Source organism: Dermochelys coriacea, chromosome 26, assembly GCF_009764565.3.
Source record: "Dermochelys coriacea isolate rDerCor1 chromosome 26, rDerCor1.pri.v4, whole genome shotgun sequence".
Classification (NCBI taxonomy): Eukaryota; Metazoa; Chordata; order Testudines; family Dermochelyidae; genus Dermochelys; species Dermochelys coriacea.
The window spans coordinates 10,309,314-10,330,465 of NC_050093.1; the positions used below are offsets into that span (position 1 = coordinate 10,309,314).

Sequence of the window (21,152 nt, forward strand, 5' to 3'; positions counted from 1 at the left end):
ACCTTCGTTTTCAGTTGTCTTGCCGCACCTTTTCCTGCTGATCCCCTCAATCCTCTCGCAGCCACTAACCCTTTGCCCATCACGGCCTACCCAGGGCAAGTTCTAGATTGCAAATCCCTTCTTCCCATTGGGTAGGGCTTAATTGTAATGAAGAGGTGCTGGGGCTCAGAAATTTTTTTTACATTCATAACTGATGCAGCAAGCCCGGGACTATGAACTGCACCTATACCCTTAGGTTCTCAAAGGGGACAAAAGTCCAACCCCGCCTGTTACGCAAGATTGTTTTAAAAGGCAGCAGATGTTGAAGACAAGTAGATGGTACCAACCAGTGACAAGAACTGAAGCCAGGGGACTTCCAGGCTCCTGCTACAGTCACAGAGGGATATGACAAATAAGCTGGAAGTTCTAGAAATGGGAGGAAGTGCTTGTAGTGGAGAATACTGAAATGTGTTTTCGTTGGATAATATAATGGGATGACGCTGCCATCCCTTCACGGGCATTGTTACTGGCTGTCACTCTGAGCGACGGGGGGGGATGTGTAGAATGGAGGAAAGCAAGGTTACCATCCATGGTTTCCCCTCCTCACTGTTTCCCGAGACCCCAACATCCACTGTGACCCCCTTGGGCCTTCGCTGTCCTACTCCTGAAAAGCATCCTGACCAGACTGGGCAAAGAGGTTCTGAAACTGGGGGCCAATCTAAATTAACTTCCTCTCTCGGTGCCCATAAGGCCTTAGCACCCTCTTAATGCCACCTGAAAGACTGTCAAGAAGGGTGTCCCCTATTAAACACAAAAGGTCTCACTACAGCAACATAAGGGAAAGGGCAGTTTGTTTTATACAGCGAAAGCCTTACTTACTACTTTATATTCCAAATGCTTGAAACTGCTTGTTCTGGGTCTTTAATAGAAAGTGGTTGTACACGGGGAGTCGCCAGCAATCGACTTGACAGAAAACCCTACATTACTCCTGCCTTTAAATGTTGTAACAACGAGCAAAAGTTTATTAACATCTTATCCCTTCTCAGTCTGACACCCCCCTGTGTTAACATAATTCGCAATCTGACCCTGAGATTTAGCGGGGATTAAAACAACCTAAAGAATCTAAGTCTGAGCCATTTTTATGAATAAAACTGATGGCCAATCTGGTCGAGCAAGAAGCAGTGCACACTGGTCTGGTTATTCATCTGGATAAAACTAAGTCAGAGTTTAAGGCTAGAGGGATCACGCCAAGGTCAACAAGTCTGGCCTCCTGTACATTACAGGGCCAGAAGATAAAGAGGGGTGCAGTTTGGATGGCTTACATGATTTTGTTCCCATGAGACTTCAGCCAGAAATGGTGACTATTTCCCCAGATCAGCTCATCTCACAAAAGATTAAGAAGGAACTCACGCATGATCAAGACATTTGTCTCCTTGACCAGAGCCTGCAAGAAAAACCCTTCGTTGTTGGGATCCAGAGGAGATCTGAATTCAAATACTCCCTTCCTGAAATTTGGAGGGGGTCAGATTAAGTATGTGTGAAAGAGAATATTACAGCGCTCCATCATCCATTTCAGCATAGCATTTGAGGCTACATCTACACTATGAGTTCCTACTCGTGTACATCATGGCTAGCTGTCACTGAGCAAGCACAAGTATCAATAGCAGTGTAGCCAAGGTAGCCTGGGCTATAGCTGTTGAGCCATAAAACCCACCCGTTTCAGGCAGATGTGTCACTTCACAGTGTAGACATAGCCTGCGTTAGGATTTCGTTTTTGTAGCTGAAAGGGAGGACACACTTTGCCATGAAGCTACTTGCATTCAACATGACTACCTTTGGCATATATATTTTCTAAGAATAAGAAAAATCTCTGCGAGCTGCACTGGAACCCAGCTGCGGCCCCCCCTCACATGACAGAAGCATTCCGCTTAACTGCATCCCATCTCTGTGGATGTGGTTCACCTTTTTGGCAATGTGGGGGAGCAGTGGCAAAGGCCCTCCATACACATTCCCCCTTGCCACCAGCCAGGATTGCAGGGGATCTGCTGACACTACCACCAGCCTGTCCAGAAACCACCATACTGGTAAGTGTTTTGTTTCTCTCTCTCTTCTCCTCTCTCCTCTCTCCATCCCCCAGCATCAAGGCAATTTAAGGGCTAGTACCACCACGTCAACGACTGGCCTACTGCCACCTCACCCACTCAGTTCCCCATCCTCACGACAGCAGCCTTTCCAGGAAGGTGAAGTGCCCTGGGCTAATGACAAAGAAGAGAGTAAGAGGTGGCAGGGAAGAAATGCCTCCCCCACCATCTCAGACCCCAATCCACTCCCCTGCACCACCCTTCATCAGTCACAGTTTCCATCCCGCAGGAAAGGCCACAGTTTGAAGTTAGTTTTCGTTCTGCATTGGAACAAGGAGTGGAAAATCATGGAATCTGCCGTGGAACAGAAGAGTTCCTTTTGATAAAGTGGAAAAGAAGCATTTTGAGGTTAACCTTTCAACTTTATATTATAAATAAATTTAAATGAAAACATCTTGACTCCTCCCCAACCCAAAATGAAATGTTGTCACATTCAACCACGTGCCCATGGAATGTTTCGATTCTGTTGAATCAACAACATTTTCCAACCGATAATTTTTTGACCCATCTACAAAGCATTTTTACTATTGAAAAAAGGTAGGTTTTTAAATTATTTATTTATTTTTCTATTAAAATTAAAAATACATATATCATTTTCCCTCCCCATTGACAAATTGGAAAAAAGGAAAGGGCGTGGGAGGAGGGGAAAAATGAAAGTTTTTGAAACGGGAAGTTTCAATATTCAATCTTTCCGTTTCAAACCCTGTGGCATGCGAGGGACATAGAAAAGTTCAAAATGTTTCACAATATAAAAATAAATAGAACACCTATTTTGCTACCAGCTCCTAAAAGAGAAGTCAGGCGAGAACCAGGATAATTAACCTTATTCTAGAAAATAAAGGATTAACTTTTCTCTCCTTTTTTCATTAACCTTTTTATTCCCACCCCAGGAAGAATCAGAAAGGCTCTGTGTTATGCCCTCCATTAGTTATAATGCCATCGCCATGTTCAAATCCAAACACCATTCCGAATTCAATTTCTCCAAAACTCAAAAACCATCTGCATGGCAGAAGAAAGCATTTTTCCTCTCTGACGCAGCCGGTATGACAGAAGCCTCTTTCGTTTGTCTCTAGATTTATTGATATGAGTCTCTCCATCTCTCACTGGTTTAGTACGAGGGGAAAACATCGCCTATTAGAATTCTCTAGCCAGCACCTCACTGGCTACATAGGTAAAAATCACCTGCCCTGAAATAGTTCATTGTCTAAATACTTTATTGTTGCTTTATCGCCATCTGCTGGTCAATGGGGGCAAGATCCAGCTTTACAAACTTTCCCATGTGGGTCTTGTGCTCGGGATAAGCTAGATACTGAAGTAGAGAAGCAACAGTCAGAAAAAGGTAGTTGAGTTCAGCCTATCCCTGGCTTGTCCCCACTACCTGCCGATAGTAAATACAATGATAATAAGCAGCACTCTGTGGTGTTTAGATGTTGCTTGTAATATTAGAATTGGGTAGCACTGGCCGTTGGAGTCTGAAAGGACAGGAAACAGGAAGGGGGGAGGAGGAGTTGAGAGGCTGGGAGAAAGCTATAGAGGGTGCAGCAGCAGGTTGGTAAAGAGGTTTCCACTTTTGAAATTAAGTCCTGTTGAAGCTTGTTCGTGCCTTGCCTGGTTGATACAACACACTCCATCCCCATTGCGCGGCTGTTTGAACAGAATAAAAATACTAGCCTCTAACTACACACCAATGAGGAGTCCAGTTTAAAAAGAAAAAGGAGGATAAATATAGGACTGACAGCGGTCATTCTAATACCCTGACACCTCCCGATTGGGCACTCTGATCCACACTCTGATCCCATGCAGGCTGCCATTGATTTCCCTGCATGGGTCAGCTATGCCATCTGAGCCTTGAGGGGAGAGGAACAAGGCCAGTTTCAGTGGGAGAGGAACAAACGCCTGTCTACAAGGCCATCTACAGCAAAAGATCCATCAGCTGTCTGCTTCAGAGGGTACAGTAGCATCCTTCAATGTGGGTGGCATCTGATTGCAAGTACCCACCAAGAGATGGCTCAAGGAGCAGGTCTCTGATACAACCAGGATCAACCCTTTTCAAGAGGTAATGGAGTTTAGTCACGGCATCGGGGTCACGTTCTGTATATATTGTTGGAAAACTAATGACACACTGGTGATGAATAGCATTAATACATACATTTCACAATGATATACGGTGTTATGGATGTTCTCTGAGATGGCATTTGAAAGTCTGTATTTGAACGAATTATAGAACAGGTCTGCCCAGGTCTTGAACACGAAAGGAGCCTGGTCATCAGGCAGAGACAACAAAGACATGTTTACATGCAAGGTAAACACAGCCATCATGAGAGCAAGTGGGGAAAGATGACCACTTAACCATCTTCAGGGGGAATGGAGATGGCCCCCAGGAAACCTCTGCCTCTTGAAGCCAAGTCAATGGACTTAGAGTGGTGCATTGCAAAGGTTTACTGGATATAAAAGGAGGAGCAGAGAACCTCTAAGTTATCCCATCTAAAGAGGTCAGAGCTCTTGAGATCCCAGAAAGATGTGGATGAAGTCCCTGGAAGTTGATTTTTGGTGAGAAACCTGCTTAAGCAGATTGTAACTGGCTTGAAATTAAAATTTTAGTCTTTGAGCATTTCCTACTTTGTTGTTCTAGACTCCATCCCTTCCTTTGGTATCACTTAAGTAGGACTTTTATTGAATGAACTTGTTTTGCTTTTACTGGAACTAATCCAGTGCTTTGATTAAACGTTGAATGTTTAAGTGTTTCTTAACTCCAGTAAGGGTGGTAAAAGCTGCTGATGTAGTTTTCTTTCCAAGAGTGGCAAACATCACTTCTCTAAGGTGACATAACCCCTCACTGGCTCTGAATTGCACCCCCAGACGTGATACTTGGTCAGGCTGCTTCATTTATGGTTTTTCCTTAGTCCCTTTGCCAAGTCTTGTTTTGTAAACTCTTCCTGGGGGATGTAGCAACTTACGGCTTGATACACTTAAGGCCTGGTTTTCAACAGAAACTGAGCATCTGCAGCTCCCATAATTGTGAGTGCTCAGAGCGTCTCGAAATCAGGACCTCAACAACAATTGCAACTGAACTGAGCTTTATGCTGCAGTGGATGCAATGGACCAGGTGAAATGCAATTGTAATATTGGACACCAGGGGAAGCCACCCAGGATTCTGCTTCTTAATCAATGTAGATTGTTCAAAAGAAATACTTAGCACTTCCAACATGTTTTACGGCCTGGGTTAATTCTTGGCTTCCATAAATAGAAATCTGGGCCCTGAGCCACTGGTAGCACAAAGTCTGCTCCGGAAAGTCACATGGCAAAGGGGTACTGTGTCGACAAGGTGTCACGGAGGGACCCAAGAGCCAGCCAGCAAATCCCACAACGTGGGACCTGGGCTTTCCAGGCCTGTGCTTGAGTGTTTACACTGCATTGTGAACTTGGGTTTACAAGTGCAGGACCAGGGTCTCACAGCCGCCCTAACATGTCCATACTGTGCCATGCAGACCCTCTGACGGGGGTCTGCAACTTGAGCTGCATCCACACTGCAAAATGACAGGGCTCGGACCAGAGTCACAGCAAGACTCAGGCTCTGACCTCACCCGCCTCCCAACAGCTGGGTCCTAACCCAGGTCCTGACTGCTTGATGACCCGAGTCAGACTGATGTGTGTGTTGAAGGAAAGAGGGCTTGGGCTCACATCTGAAGTCAGAGCCTGGCTTAGTGGGCAATGTAACATACCCATGAGACTAGTTGTGGAGGAGCAGGGGTAGTGCTGCCCAAGAGACACACTTAAGCAGCGCATCTCCCAGCGGTAGTATTCCACAAGTAGGATTCACCAGAACTTGCAGCTGCCCTTCCTGGTGGAGCGTCCCAGAGATGACAATGGTGTCACCACCATCTGGCCTCTCCGGGGGCAACCCGTATGCCCCACAGGGCATCCTCAGCTTGCTTTGGGTTCTGGACCAAAGTAGGCAACGCCCTAATCTGTGTAATTGTGCAGTTGCACGCAATGCTCCCTGCCTGCTTGAGTTTTGTCTCAATCACAGTGTGAGCTCCTTGGTGCAGGGAATCATGATTTATTGTGAGTATTTGCTCAGCTCACTGGGCCCTGGTTGAAGCCCTATGGGTGCTACTCTGCCATAAAAATAAATTGCATTTGAAATCTATTGCCAGCTACCTCTGATAGGGAGTTACCTTGTGCAACACAGACCTGGGCTTGCTAATAAATGATACCAGTCTTAGCCCATCTCCAGTGCTTTTCATTCAGTCGGTCTCAGAGGACTTTACAAAAGGAGGTCAGTAGCAATATCAGAGCTGGGTGAGAACGTGTCCTGTCCCAGGAAAATTTGAGATTGGAAAAACATCTCTTCCACATCTGGATGTATCTAAGATCTTTCAAAACTTTTCATGAAAGCCAGAGAGACACCCACCCCAGAATAATCCATGGTGAGGCACCCACTTGGCATGTGAGAGACTCAGGTTCAAGTCTGTGCTCTGCCCCAGTTCCCAGCTATGGGAGTGAAGCACCTAACTACCTTTAAAAAACAGGAGTACTTGTGGCACTTTAGAGACGAACAACTTTATTTGAGCGTAAGCTTCCGTGGGCTACGGCTCACTTCATCAGATGCATAGAATGGAACCTAGGATAAGAAGATATCTATATATACACATATACATATACATGTGTATGTATATATACACACACACACACACCACACACACACACACACCCCTTATAAGACAGATTGGAACATAGAGTAAGAATATACTCATCGTCTTTAAGAGGTGTGTGTGTGTATAATATATATATAGATATAGATATATCTTCTTATTCTATTTCCATTCTATGCATCTGATGAAGTGAGCTGTAGCCCATGAAACTTACGCTCAAATAAATTTGTTCGTCTCTAAGGCGTGCGCCCCACTTACTCCTGTTCTTTTTGTGGATACAGACTAACACGGCTGCTACTCTGAAACCTAAATACCCTTTGAAACTTCAGCCCCAAGTGACTTGCCCAAGATCCCACAGGACATCTATAGTGGTGGAAGCAGGGACATGGATGAGACTCAAGTCCCAGGCTACTGCTGCCTAAACCACTACACCATCCCTTCTCTCTATTAGCTGCAGGAAAGGAAACTGAAAATGCTGAAGGAATCAAATCCGGTCGGCAAGTGTGTGATTCTGCACGGTCCTGAGCACTGTCAACTCCCCATTGCCTTCAGAGGAACAGAGGGTGCTAACAAGTCAGAGCATTGTCAATGAAAATCTGATCCAATCTCCATTGAGGTCAAGGGAAAGAGTCTACTGAGTTCAGTGAGCTCGGATCAGATGATCGACTTGGTGAAGTTCCCTGGGCCTGTCTCTCGTAGGAGGTCAGACGAGATGATCATAACGGTCCCCTCTGGCTTTAAAAAAAAAAATTCTAAAATATAGTCAACCAATTTTATTTAAACTAATTTTGATGTTGGGCTTGATTCGCTACTGTCTGACACCAGGTAGCTCCATTGAAGTCAGTCGAGAATTGAGATCATCAAGCCTATATATATTCTGTGAAAGATTCCAAGTCTGAAGGCCAGGGCCGGCTCTCGACCGTTTTTGCCGCCCCAAGCAGTTGAAAAACCTGTCGCCGCGAATCACAGTCACGGCTGGCAGGAGAGAGAGAGAAGCTGCCACCGAATCGCCACCGCCACGGAAACTCTGCCGCCCCTTTCTGACTGCCGCCCCATGCATCTGCTTGGAAAGCTAGGGCCTGAGCCGGCCCTGCTAAAGGCAGAGGGTGTGGGGAGATGACCTCTATTTTCTTTTGGCAGCTTTAGGCTGTCTGTCAGAATGGTTCATCTTTAAATCCATACCAGACACTGGTTGCTATGAAGATTGCTGCCCATTTGAGTAGTACAGGCCAGGGCCTAAAAGGAAAAATTAATAAAAATGCCTTTTTTTTTTTTTTTTCAAAAAAGCATTTACTGTAATTTGGTCATTATTGAAATTGCCGATTACATCCCACCATAAATGTGTTCTTGGCTCGGGGTTATTGTTTAATTATTTCAGAATGACTAATGATGAATGGATTGGATCCACTCGAAATGAAACCTCTCAAGCTTTAAAAATAAAGACAAACAACCATTAGGGTGGAAAGAAAGTCACAAGAGCACGAAACTTCTTACATAAGGCAGCGACATCATCTGTAACTCAGCTGCGGGTGTGACTACAGATAAAAAGAGGAGCTGTGTTTAGTGCATTGCAAATGTGATCTTGTGGGGGGGTGGGAGGCAAATCTTTTATAGCTCTTCCTCAGACAAAATTCCCTTCACAGGAGAGTCCTAGGAAATATGACAATTATATTCTTTCTGTGGGATTTTTTTTAAACAACACTTTAGCAAGAGACACTTCTCATGGCCTCATGTCTCCATTACAGCAACATCTTTTCTTTGGCCTTGACCACCGTTCAGGGTTGTAAAAAGAAAGGAGGACTTGTGGCACCTTCAAGACTAACCAATTTATTTGAGCATAAGCTTTCGTGAGCTACAGCTCACTTCTTCGGATGCATTCACGGTGTAGTTGCAAAGGTCATTTTCCTAGCCTATCACTTTTTCCAGGACCACTCTCTGTAGACTCCCCTGTCTCCACAGCATCACACACCAACTACTTGTCCTCCCATTAAGAGCCCCTTCACGGACCTGTCCCCACTATACCAATCATCATTCTCAACCCTGCATACGAAGAAATGCAGTTTCATTCTACCCAACCGATTTTTTCAGAATTGCAGTGAACCAAAAAAAAATCTGCTATTTGATCAGCTTCATAAAGGACTACAGGTTAGGATATTTGTAATTTTCAGTGCAATTCCCACCGATATCAAAGCATTATCATCAGTGTTTAGCTAAGGACAGAATTCAATGCTTTGAAATCAGATGCAATGATCAGAAGTATTGTAATTTTACACAGGAGTTTTCCTTTACTAGGACAAAATCCATTACAGCTTAGGATTAGCAGTTTAAATTACAGGAAAGGCAGAAAAACCACTGTCTGTTCAGCAAAGAGAATCTGACCTTAACTAGTTACACTGGCTGTTTGGGCTAGCAGTCAATTTATAAAGAGATGCTTTTACTCTCTCTCTGTTTTATACTCAGCTATTAGAAGCTGGCAGGGATCTGGAAGTTTGTGCTGGTACTAGCCAGCTTACTGGGAAACTGGGGAGGTGCTCCAATGCTTAGAGCCAGCATACTGGGAACCGGGACTCCTGGGTGCTTAATTCTGCCTGGTAATTGATTTCACTGTGTGATCTCAGGCCCAAACTGAGATGTGCCTGCTAATTTTTCACAGGGCAGAGCATGAGACACCTAAATCCTGACATTTAAGAGGCACTTGAACACCCGCACCCACCAAAATGAAGTCACTGGGAGGTCCAAATACTCTGTGCTGTGAAACTACATGTCTTGGATTAGGCACCTGGAAGTTAAGGGGCACATTTGAAAATTTGGGGCTCAACCCTCCTTGTGCCTGAGTCTCCCCATCTTTAGAGTGATGTAACAATGCTCATAGAGGTTGTACCTTTGTGGGAGATTTAAGTGTTACTAATATGTTCTCCAGCGTCCTAGATGTGCATAGTGTTGCGGAAAAGGAGCTATGGATATTACAAATTGTCAGGAACACCGTGTAAAACCATACATTCAAGATATGGCCAGTGGACTTCATTTCTGGCACACTCTGCATTCTCTGAGTTCTTTGATTATTTGCATTCTCACAGTTCTTTACTTGATTATATCTTCTATAACACCAAGCTGCATCCCGGAGACAGAGAACCCCTGTTTCAATCCCAAAGAACTGCTTTGCGACTGCCATTTGCTTGACTTTGAGGAATCTTTATTATTAGAAAAGCTGTATGAACCTAGACTTTCCATGCCCAACCAGAAGAGAAGAAGTTCTTGAACTACCTCCTGTTGGACACATGATCACATAAGTCTTTTCTATCCAGAAATCTGATTCCTAAATGTCTTGCACTTACCGTGTAAAGCGGTTGCCATCGCTAACCCTCTAGAGTTCGGTTTCTGAATGAAAGATTTAGTTTATTGTAGGGCTAAGTCCCAACTAATTCCCTGGATCCAACCACCCCCAATTTGTCAAAGGCAGGTTAAAAGTTTGAATCATGCCCGATGGCCTAACCATGTAGAAATGGACCCACACCAGAATCCCAAGATCCAAATATCCCCTTTCCCACCTACCTCCCAAACAGAAGTGTTGAGATTCTTGACACAATCTGCGTTCACTGTGTGCTGGCCCATGGAGATGGGCCACAAATCAGAAGACAGATCTGAATGCTTCTCAGAATTCAAGGCTTTTCAGGAGCCAGATCCCCAAATTTTACAACTCAGATCTGCTTGGAATCATAGGACTGGAAGGGAGCACGAGTGGCCATCCAGGCCCCTGCACTCATGGCATCTATCTATCGATCTTAAGGTTTTATACAAGCACCCATCATCACAGTAGCTGAGCCTCTTTTTAGGCACGAGCTGAACTCGGACACTCAACCCAACTGCCCTGGAAGTTTGGCCAAGTTCAGGTGCAGATCCAGCTCTAGATATTATTTGTATTGCAATAGCACCCATAGGCCCTAAAAATGGATCACTGTGCTGGGCGCTGTACAAAAAGTCAGTCCTTGTCCCTACAGAGCTTACAGTTCAAATACAAACTGCACAGCTCAGTTCATCTCTAACATGTACAGGAAAATGGAATATTTAACAAGAGGCAATTCAAACCTTGAAGGGGGAGGAGGGGAGGGGGAACAGATGATGCTCTTAGACAGTACACTCAGAGCGAAATAATTTGCCATATTTGGAAATGAATATACCCCACCTACTGCTATATAGGTTGAGAGATTCAGCTTGGCAGCTGCTATCGAAACCTGCACTTCCCCCAAAAAACAACCTGTAACTCTCTAGCAGAAAGGTGAGTGATTACCAACATCCGGCACAGATTTTTATAACTTATTTTCATTCGTGATTGCATAGGATTTTGCCATATACATTTGTTGTTTAAAAACCTCTCACTCCATCCTGTATTGTGAATTGCAGAGCTATATAACCATCATTTGTTTTCAGTTACTCTTAAGTGACCTGGATAAAAGGGACTGCTGATGGATCTGCAGTAATTCACGACCCAAAGACTGATCTCGAAGCAAAAGGAATTGCATTGATGTAACAAGGACCAGAATTCACTTCAAGGTATCTTATCTGGATGATTATTAGACATGCTCTCAGATAATTTACCTGATATCTGCACGGTTAGATCCCAAAAGAACGGTCTGTTTCTTCCAGCTCATGCAATGTTTATTGCTCTGGGATATTAAAACTGTCATTGATAATGTTTTTAATGGGTATAGTTGCATGTTGGAGCCTAAATGACCTTTCCATTGAGTTTCCAAACCTTGTATCTATAGATTCTTTTCCTGGAAAGGAAGAGAGTTCTATTCATCTGCTAGTTTAGCTAGAAGCAAATATGAAGTATGTAGTACCATATTGACGGGGAAAACCACACAGCACCTACCAAAAAAAAAAAAAATATATTATATATATATATATAATGTATCTGGTGGGTTTCATTGCTGAATTTAGCCTCACAGGGGAAAAAAAAATAATACATTCACAAACTTGCTTATGCTTGTGATTTCTTCTTTGGACTGAATGGTCTGTTTATGAATGAGCTAAATCCTTTTGTTCTAACCCAATCCTTACTCTCCTAGTATTCCCACTGACTCTCAGTCAGAGTTTTGCCAGAGTAAATGTGCATGATTTGGCTCTACAGAAATACACAGGCAGCACTGCATTCCCCCCTCAATAATACCACCTTGCCTGTCTCGGAGGTCTCAGGATCCCAAAGTGGCTTACCATCATCCATTGCCACCACACCCCTGCAAGACAAGAAACAAACATGGAGAAACTAAGGCTCAGGGAGGTTAAATGATGTACCCACGGTCGGAGAAAGCCAGTGGGACAGCACCCAATTCCTCTGCTCAAACCAGAGGTCAGGAAAAATAGGAAATGGTACAGAAGCATCCACCCATCCCATCTTCTATATGTTTCAAGCTAACCTACATGATACATATACACGATATTCTATCTGTCCAGGTATTTAAAATGCACCCATCACCCTGATATCTACGCGGTAGTCTCTTGTTGATCTTTCCATTCGAGCCTGCCACTCTGGTGAACAAGATTGGTTAGCAAGAAAAACCCCCACCCAAACGTAGACGTTTGAGCCAAATGCATGGTTGTGGGTACATAACTAAGAGAGTGTATAATTGCACACATTTTCCTTCTTCTCTTTTATGTGGAGCCTTCGGAGACGACGCTCAGCAGTACATCTGAGTACCCTTAGCTGTGTCCACAGAATTGATTCCATGAGGAGCTTGATTTGACAGCCTTTTTAAAAAAAAAAAAAAAAGTTACTCACAGATTTCTGTGATGAATAAAACATCCACACACTCTTTCCACAGGAAGAAGCTCTAACATACCGTGGAACAATTTCTCAGGGCTGCAAGCTACGAACCTTGCTCTATGTGCCTAGCTGGAAAGCGGCTACTTGTTACTTTCCACTGAAAGTGAAGCCTTACCAAAAGACAACATCCTGTGATCATAAAACAGCCTTCCTATTAGCACAGAATGAATTGGGACCTGACGCAAAGCCCACCCAAGTCAATGGAAGGTCTCCCATTGGATCAGGTCTTACATGCTCAGAAAACTCTATTTCCACACCTTGAGCATGAACAGTTTCAAAACTTATTAAGATGGATCCAATGGATTGATTTTTAAGCAGATTTCCCCCCCCCCCCGCCATTGATATCAATGGGGGAATTTCTGCTTGATATCCAGTGGCACAATATGGGTGTGGCTATTAGTTATTTCTTACCCCAAAGCAATTCCCAAAACATGGTGGGTTCCGAAGTAAACAGGGTTAGGTGGAGAACAGCAAAGGGTCATTAAAAACTAATATGCACCTGATCCAAAGCCCATTGAAGTCAGTGGGAGCAATGTGTTCTGGAGAGCCCTGTTCAATATTCTTAATTCTTCCTTTTGCAGCATACAAAAAACACTCTTATGGCAGCCTAGTTCGTTAGGAGTTAATTCCAAAATACTTAGATGTTAGAAAAGCCCTGAATTCCCTCCTTAAATCTCAATGGGGAAAGCATCTAAATCACCTAGGTCATTTTGAAAATAGCAACCGCTGACTTTAACCTATGCCTCAGTTTCCCCATATGTGAAATGGAAATAGCACTCTGGCCTCTTACACGAAGGTACCTTTGCACCTGCAGCTGAACTAGCGCTTTGAAAGGACAGGTCAGTCTACTGCAGCATGCAACTGCAGCTCTATCTTTTGTACTTAAATGGCCCCCACTACTTTAGTTTCTGGGCAGGTCACAACACCCCTGTGGGGCAGGGCAGTGTGACTATCCCCATTTTACAGGGCCCAAAGATGGAAAGTGATTTAATCAACCCGGAAATCTGTGGCAGAGCAGGGGAATTGAACTCAGGTCTCAAGTTCCAAGCTGGTGCTGTAACCATTCAACCATCTTTCCTCCAGCCAAAAGGAAGCATCTGGCTGCTCTTACACAGCCTCGGGGTAATACTGGAGGCTTGTGATGCTTCATTATAAAGTCCTTTGAGACTTCTGGATGAAGAGCAATATCTACATATGATTATTTGTCACCTAAATGTTGACAGCTTCCCCTGGTTGTTTTTCCTCATTCTTACCCTGGCAGTCAAACGGCTTGCCCGAACTGCATAATGTCATGGAGTTGACATGCTGGAGAATTTGGATCCAGAGTTGTTCCCCCTCCACTTCCAAAAAGGATTGGGGAGCATTTGGGACAAGGGGCTTGGTTTTTGTCAATTATAAAGTTAGGAACCTTTGCAAAATTCAGGTCTGGATGCAGGCGAGGATTCTGATCCCCTCCAAAGTTTACAGGGTGTTGGGATTGAGGCCATATCTGTAGGAAATAAATTCGGTTGTTAAGAATGACTATTAATCCAAGGAGGACATTGTGGAATTGGGAGGGTTCAGGAAGAGCCGGGAGAATTACGAAAGGATTGGAAACATGCCTTACAGTGACGACTCAAGGAGCTCAAAATATTTAGCCTTTAAGAGAAAGTTAGGGACTTCTCATCGCAGGCTATAGTACCTGCATGGCTCTTCAATATAGCAGACCAAAGAGCATAAGAAGATCCAATGGCTGGAAGTAGAAGCTGGACAAACTCAAACTGGAAATCTTTTAAAACAGTGAGATTCAACGGTTAATTGTCAAGTTGCCAACCGTTCTGGTAGATTCGCCATCAATTGCCATTCTCTAAGTCAAGACTGGATGCTTTACTGAAGATACACCATAGTTCAAACAGGCATTATTTTAGGGATGTTCTGTGGCCTGCATTCAGCCAAATTAGATTATCACAATGGTCCCTTCTGGCTTTATAATCCAAATCTCTTCCCCTTTCAGATCCTCCAGAATGGGAAGGACCCGGATGGCGACCTGCTGGATGGCTATGCTTTTGCTGGTGCTCTGTAGCGACATCACCCTTTGCAGGAGGGGCTCATCAAGTAAGAAAGCAAACCAGAATAAAAGTCCTCCCCCCGTTAATAAGCCCAGCCCGCCAACCAAAAAAGAGCCTGTCAAGATTCCAGGCACGCTCTGTTACCGCGGCCAGTTGCTCGACATCAAACTAGAGCCCGAAGATGCCAGATATTACACCGACAACTTCAAAAAGTTCCCCGATTGCGTTTATTACCCTAGGTGCTTCCAGTCTCTAGAGGCGAACGCAACCAAGGACACGTTGGTTAGCGAGTGCTTCAACGTTACGGTGGGTCTGACTGAAAACAAACTGGGCTTATCCGAAGGCAAGAATGCCAGCAGTGCGTACGCCAGGGTCATGTGGCAAGTGATAAGCCACTTGTGTGCAATGGAATTCTGCTGCCACCCGTGCAGCCTCTCTCTGTCCATCCACGGTTCCTTTGGTCGGGTCGCACTGCTTTGCCTCATGAGTTTTATTTCTCTTGCCGTGCAATGAGCTTGCATCGATTTACTGGCAACAAGGGAGTGCCTGTCAGTAACTATTTACCTTTTATGATTTGTGTATGTTAAACTTCCATAATTCTTTTATTTGTTATTTTTTATCCTTTGTGCGTATAAACGCAAGTGTCATTTATCTATTCTATCAAACTCATGGGCTTTGTTTTACACTGGGCTAATCTGTGTCCAAATAAAGGAACGTGCTAATCTTTTAACTCCTTTAACCTAGTCCTGAGAGGGATTCTGGATTCTATAGTAATAGACATTCTTATTAGTACGTGTTATAATTACCAAGACCAGGTAATATACAGGGTGCATATGATCCAGTTATGTTCTGTGATTGATATTTGTTATTGCAGACTTTTCCTGTGATGAAATAAATGACCCATTGAGAGATGATGTTAATTCATTAAGAGCTACCGCTTGCCACAGCTGTCAGTAATAAAGTCTGGATTATAAATCCCCTTTGGTTTATCAATCAGGTAAAGTGCGATAACCATAAAAAATCCCATACGTAACGAGGTAAAAAAGAGATACTGAAAACAACACAGAGTGAAATAATTGTGAGAAAGTAACTTTTCCCTCCCCACAAAGATGTCTTTGTCTCGCATCCTATAAAAGAAAAAAGTTTTGGGGGGGCTAAATTGGGAGTGAATGCTGCCAGCATTCCATTAATTACAGAAGATGGGACTAAACTACCTTTTCTTCATGTAGAGGGGTGGTAAAGTATGTTTTCTTTCTGTATCCTGGATATTGCTGTATGAATCTTTGATTAAATCATTCCATTTGAGCTGGTTATTCCAATATTTCGCATTATTATTAAATTCCAATACGCAACAGTATTAAAAGCGAAGGAAGTCGTGAGCTGGTTGCAGACACAGTCTTCTCCTCTTCAGTTTGTGTTTCGTCGGCCGGCAGGATCGAACCGGGGACCTCTGGAGCTTAGTGCATGAGCCTCTACTGCGCGAGTTAAGAGCCAACTGACTGTCAGCTAAGGTTGAAGAGCAGACTCATTTTTCTCTCTCTCTCTCTAAGTGGTCTCAGTGTCACTAGATGGGACACAACACCACACCCAGGAGGGTTACATTTGCACAGTTGAATGGTCAAGCTATTCGGTAGACAGTGATCTGTGTGCCCTAGCACTCCCCCCTTTCTTGGCTTTGCCCTTCCTAATCAGCATACTTGAGACTCATGGGAACTCAGTTGTGGTAAGGATATTAAATACGTGGAGCAGCAAAGCGTATTTGGAAGGGCATTATGGACTATAAGAAAGGCAGAGTACAAGGAAACCTCCTGAACAACCAAACTTCCTCCCACACATTGAGTCTCAACCGACAGGTGCGAGAGAGTGGATGGGGCAGTAAATGTTGCACCAAACCCAGTGATCCTGCTTTACAGAGGTTCTTAGAAGTTAAAAAGAAAGGCTGGTCTTTGGATTAACTATAACGAAGGCTTAGATTTTGTCATGGTTATTTGTAGTAAAAGTCACTGACCGGTCATGGGCAACCAAAATAAATTCACAGAAGCCATGACCGGTCTGTGACTTTGCTGCTGTGGCAAAAGCCTGCGGCAGCTGGGAACATTCGGAGGGGCCCCCCTCCACCACGGAGGCTGGGAGCTGCAGGGTGACCTTATTTCCCCAAAGAGAAAACAGGACACCCCAGCGCTCGTCCGAGATGTCCCCCCTGTCCTCACATGAGCTGTTGCCTGTCCGCTGGGACCCTTTGCAGGGCCCCCCCCGTCTCTACAGTTGCCTGTCGCTGGAACCCTGCCATGGCCCACTGGCTCCAGGTCCTGCAGCCCCTGGGGCGAAGCAGAGAATGTCACAGAGGTCCTGGAAGTGGCAGATTCCATGACCTCCCTGACATAACAAAGCCTTAACTATAACTTGAAGACTGTAAGCTATTCAGGGCAGGGGACTGTCTCCCACTCTCTGTAAGCCTGTAATACAATGAGGCCTTTCTCAGCAGTTTATCAAGCAAGTGGTCCTATTCCAATAGTCCTTATGAAGGATATAATCATCTCACTCCCCTCCAGTATGGAGGAATTCACATTCTGCATGGTCATAACGTCACCCTGCTCATGCATCATTGAAGTGGAGCTGCTTAGAGATGGATAGATCATCATGCACTTGGCTGCAGAGACAGTAAATGCGTTAGTGGTAGGGAGTCTATTTCTTTGAGTGTAAACGATTCTAAATGAATGTTTAATGGGAAGATAATGAGTGGGGTGCAATGGTTTGTGCTTAGTTTGAAATGAAGGATTAATGTGCCCATTTAGAGGGCTATGCGCTTCTCACATTAATGAGGTTACATCACAGCTGACTCTGGCAATTACAAGGGAGGAGAGGATGCTGTCAGCTCATTACATTTTGCAACATCGCATCACTCAATGGACTGTGATCTGTGGCAGAACAACTCTGTCCCTAGGTCAGCACGCACCCAACTGTCTCTGCAATTGCATTATTATTATTATCCAAATAAGAGCCGAGTGAGATCTTGGACCAGATCCCTCAGCTGGTGTAAATCAGCAAAGCTCCACTGCTGATTTAGGTTTATGGGGAAAAAAAACCCACAGTTGTCCTCCCAACCGTTTTTAAAATAAGAAAAAAAGGTGACTGACTATTCAACTAAAAACAAAAATTGGTCCAAAAAAAAAAAAAAAGCATTGGGTATTTGTCTTATAACCCCCCTCCAAAAAAAAAAAAATTAAAAAAACCCTAAGTAAAACAAATGTAATTTTCATTGCAGTTTTTCATGGGGTCAAAAATCCCCCCCCATCGCTATTTCAAAAGCTCCAAAACGTAACAAAACTTGACACATGAACCCCATTGCAGAAGAAATAGTCTGAGACCATTAAAAAAAATGAGAGAAGAAGCGCTAAAGCCAGGCTGCAAGAGCAATCTGTAAGCAAAACCAGAGAGTACAAAGCGTCCCTCCAGCTAGAACATAGCCTATGTCATTCAATTACAGAAAGAACACTGGCTTAAAGCGTATAGCATTAGCCTCTCCCACTGGACACACTCCTCTGGCCTGACGTTCCCATCTCAAAAAGGCACAGGCAGCTTGATTTAACTTAGAGACATCACTGACCTGCATTGCTATGTGCTGCTGTGATGGGTAAGGCTTAAGACTGTGTTAGCGGGGAGGTTGCCAGTCAGCACTGCACCCCAAGCAGAAAGCTCACACTCATTAAATCCTGCTGGACTTGGTTTCTGGGCAGTAGAAAAGTTTTTCTGAAATAACCAAAATTCACCAGCAGGACCATAGTGTTAGAAGCAGGATGGTCAAGTGGGCTAGGCCATTAGCCTGGGACCTGGAAGGCCTAGGTTCAGTCTGTGATCTGTCATAGACCTGGGTAAATCACAGTCTCTCTGTGCCTCGGTTCCCCATCTGTAAATGGGAACATAACCCAGCCCTACCTCACAAGGGTGAGGGGAGAATAAGTACAAAAAAGATGTGAGATGCTCAGATAATGGGGGCCATGCAAGTACCAAGACTGGTGGGTGAGAGCGGGCATGGAGAGCACCTGAGATGATTGCAGACTTCACTTCTCCCATTGCCTCCGACGACTGCCAGTATTGACGGACCACAATCTCCATGAGGATGGAGATTAAAACAGCAAGCAAAGACATCTGAACTCTGGATATGTTGTAGGTCATATATTATATCTGATTCTGTGCAGCAACCCAATTGCTTAGACTGTCAGCTCCTTGGGGCAGGGACTTGCTTTCTGTGTTTGCGTATCACCTAGCTCAGTGCAGCCTTGGTGTATCGTTTTGTTTCCTCGGTGTTACAGCAAGAATGGTAATAAATAGGAAGGAACATAAAGTCATCGCTGTGGTGCCTGTATCTATAGCTGCATTAATGCAAGAACTATGCTTTCGTAGTTGACAAATCGGGCCCTACATATCTTACTGATTTTTTATCATTAAGGCCACTTTACATTTCCAGAGAAGAGTATGGGTAACTTACACATACTTTAAACGGTCCCTTTACACGGCAGATTCAGTATAAAGTGGCCTGAATGTAAATGAGAAAGAACCAGGTTCATGACAGATAAGAAAAACCCCAACATAGCTCCCCCAGCATGAGGAAAATGATGATGATAATGCTCAGAGCCAGAGCCAATAAGCAACAGTTATCCCTTTGTTCCCCCAATTTTCAGAAACAAACAATCACAACAAAAAAAGGACAATGGAACAAGATAGCAGCCTAAACTATCTGATGGTATAAACACCTGGGAAGGAAGGGGACTGTTACTGTGTGATATGGGGATATAGGTAGGAGAAATGGATTAGTTTAGGGCTGAGCATCAAGAAGCAGCTTCCCGACAGTGAGAAATGCAAGGCTGAAGACTTGGTTTCCCCAGGGATGTGGGTTCTGCATAAGTTATTTGAAAACCTAAAACTTCAACACCTAAAAACCACAGAGATGCTGTGCTGTCCAGGATAACATGACACGGAGCTGGGATTCAAAGATGTGCTCTCAGATGCAATTCAGCCCTGAGGTCCAGCACATGGGTGCAGGCGTTGTTGCTGTGCATCTGCACATGGATGAATTTCACCCTCATTACGTAGAGTCAGTGACCCCCTATATACCAATCAACTACTGTTTGCAAAAGGTGTCTCAGCCCCTGCAGTTAAGAATGGAACAAACGCACCATTCTACTGGCTAAAGCATACAAATTATCTCCCTCAGAAGTCATTTGCCTCTGGCTGGATCCCCTAATCTTGAAATTGGCTTTGATAACCATACTTTCCCAAGTTTCAGAGCAGCAGCCGTGTTAGTCTTATTTGCAAAAAGAAAAGAGTACTTGTGGCACCTTAGAGACTAACAAATTTATTAGAGCATAAGCTTTCGTGACGCTACAGCTCACTCATCGGAGCATTTGGTGGAACATTCAGAGGGGAGATTGATATACACACACGAGAACATGAAACAATGGTTTATCCTACACACTGTAAGGAAAGTGATCACTTTAGATAAGCCATCACAGCGCGGGGGGGGGAAGAGGAGGAAAACCCTTACATGGTGACAAGCAGGGTAGCTATTTCCAGCAGTTACAAGAATATCTGAGGAACAGTGGGGGGGGGGGTGGGGGGGAGAAATTTTCCTCCTCCCCCCCCCCCCCGCTGCTGCTGATGGCTTATCTTAAAGTGATCACTCTCCTTACAGTGTGTATGCTAAACCCATTGTTTCATGTTCTCTGTGTGTGTGTGTGTGTGTATATATAGCAATCTCCCCTCTATATTTTCCACCAAATGCCTCAGATGAAGTGAGCTGTAGCTCCCGAAAGCTTATGCTCTCATACTTTTCCAAGTGTTCTGTTATCAGAGGTGAGAACTGCTGCTTGATGTGAGAAACTTAGCAAACACGTTTCCGAGATGTTTTAATTGCCCATGTCATTTCAGAGCCCACTGCTAGAAAAAAGTAACACGCTCCAGGTTGCTTAAAAAAGAAAATCCTACCTATACCTGTTGATATGGAATAGCAATTTCATAGCTAGGTTGACCAGACAGCAAGTGTCAAAATCAGGACAGGGGGGTGGGGGTGGTAATAGGAGCCTATATAGAAAAAGACCCAAAAATCGGGACTGTCCCTATAAAATTGGGACATCTGGTCACCTATTCATAGCAGCTTAATGTCACTAATTGCTTGACTGAAGAAGATTAGTACAAACAGAAACTGCTTTTAAATTGGAATCGTTACAGTCTGTTTAATTGATCAACAACACTAACCCTAGTGGATTGAAAAGGACACGTGGGTTTGGTTTGCCTTAATACATTGATCCATTGTGTTTGAGGGATAGGATGATCTGTAGCTCACGAAAGCTTATGCTCAAATAATTTGTTAGTTTCTAAGGTGCCATAAGTCCTCCTTTTCTTTTTTGCGAATACGAACTAACACGGCGATATCTAAAACCAAAATGAAACAATTCCTGGATGGTAACAATTGTATGGGCCATGTGAAGCCATTGCAGCTTATTAG

At 44.1% G+C, this 21,152-nt stretch overlaps 1 protein-coding gene across 3 annotated transcripts; it reads left to right on the plus strand.

Moving 5' to 3' along the window:
* Positions 1 to 10,876: 10,876 nt before the first annotated feature.
* PRND (prion like protein doppel) lies at positions 10,877 to 18,018 on the plus strand. Of its 3 annotated transcripts, XM_043502950.1 has the most exons (3): positions 11,007 to 11,051; positions 11,204 to 11,385; positions 14,593 to 16,493. In XM_043502950.1, the coding sequence occupies exon 3, from the start codon at positions 14,603 to 14,605 to the stop codon at positions 15,158 to 15,160; it is 558 nt and encodes a 185-aa protein (XP_043358885.1). In that variant the 5' UTR covers positions 11,007 to 11,051; positions 11,204 to 11,385; positions 14,593 to 14,602; the 3' UTR covers positions 15,161 to 16,493. The 3 variants fall into 3 exon arrangements, with proteins under 3 accessions (XP_038240667.1, XP_043358886.1, XP_043358885.1); XM_038384739.2 differs by lacking the exon at positions 11,204 to 11,385 and having other exon boundaries at positions 10,877 to 11,051; positions 14,593 to 18,018; XM_043502951.1 differs by having other exon boundaries at positions 10,877 to 11,385.
* The last annotated feature ends 3,134 nt before the right edge of the window (positions 18,019 to 21,152 follow it).

Bases quoted from the DNA above. Each gene is read 5' to 3' on its own strand.
- PRND (XM_038384739.2), top strand. From the start codon at position 14,603: ATGGGAAGGACCCGGATGGCGACCTGCTGGATGGCTATGCTTTTGCTG.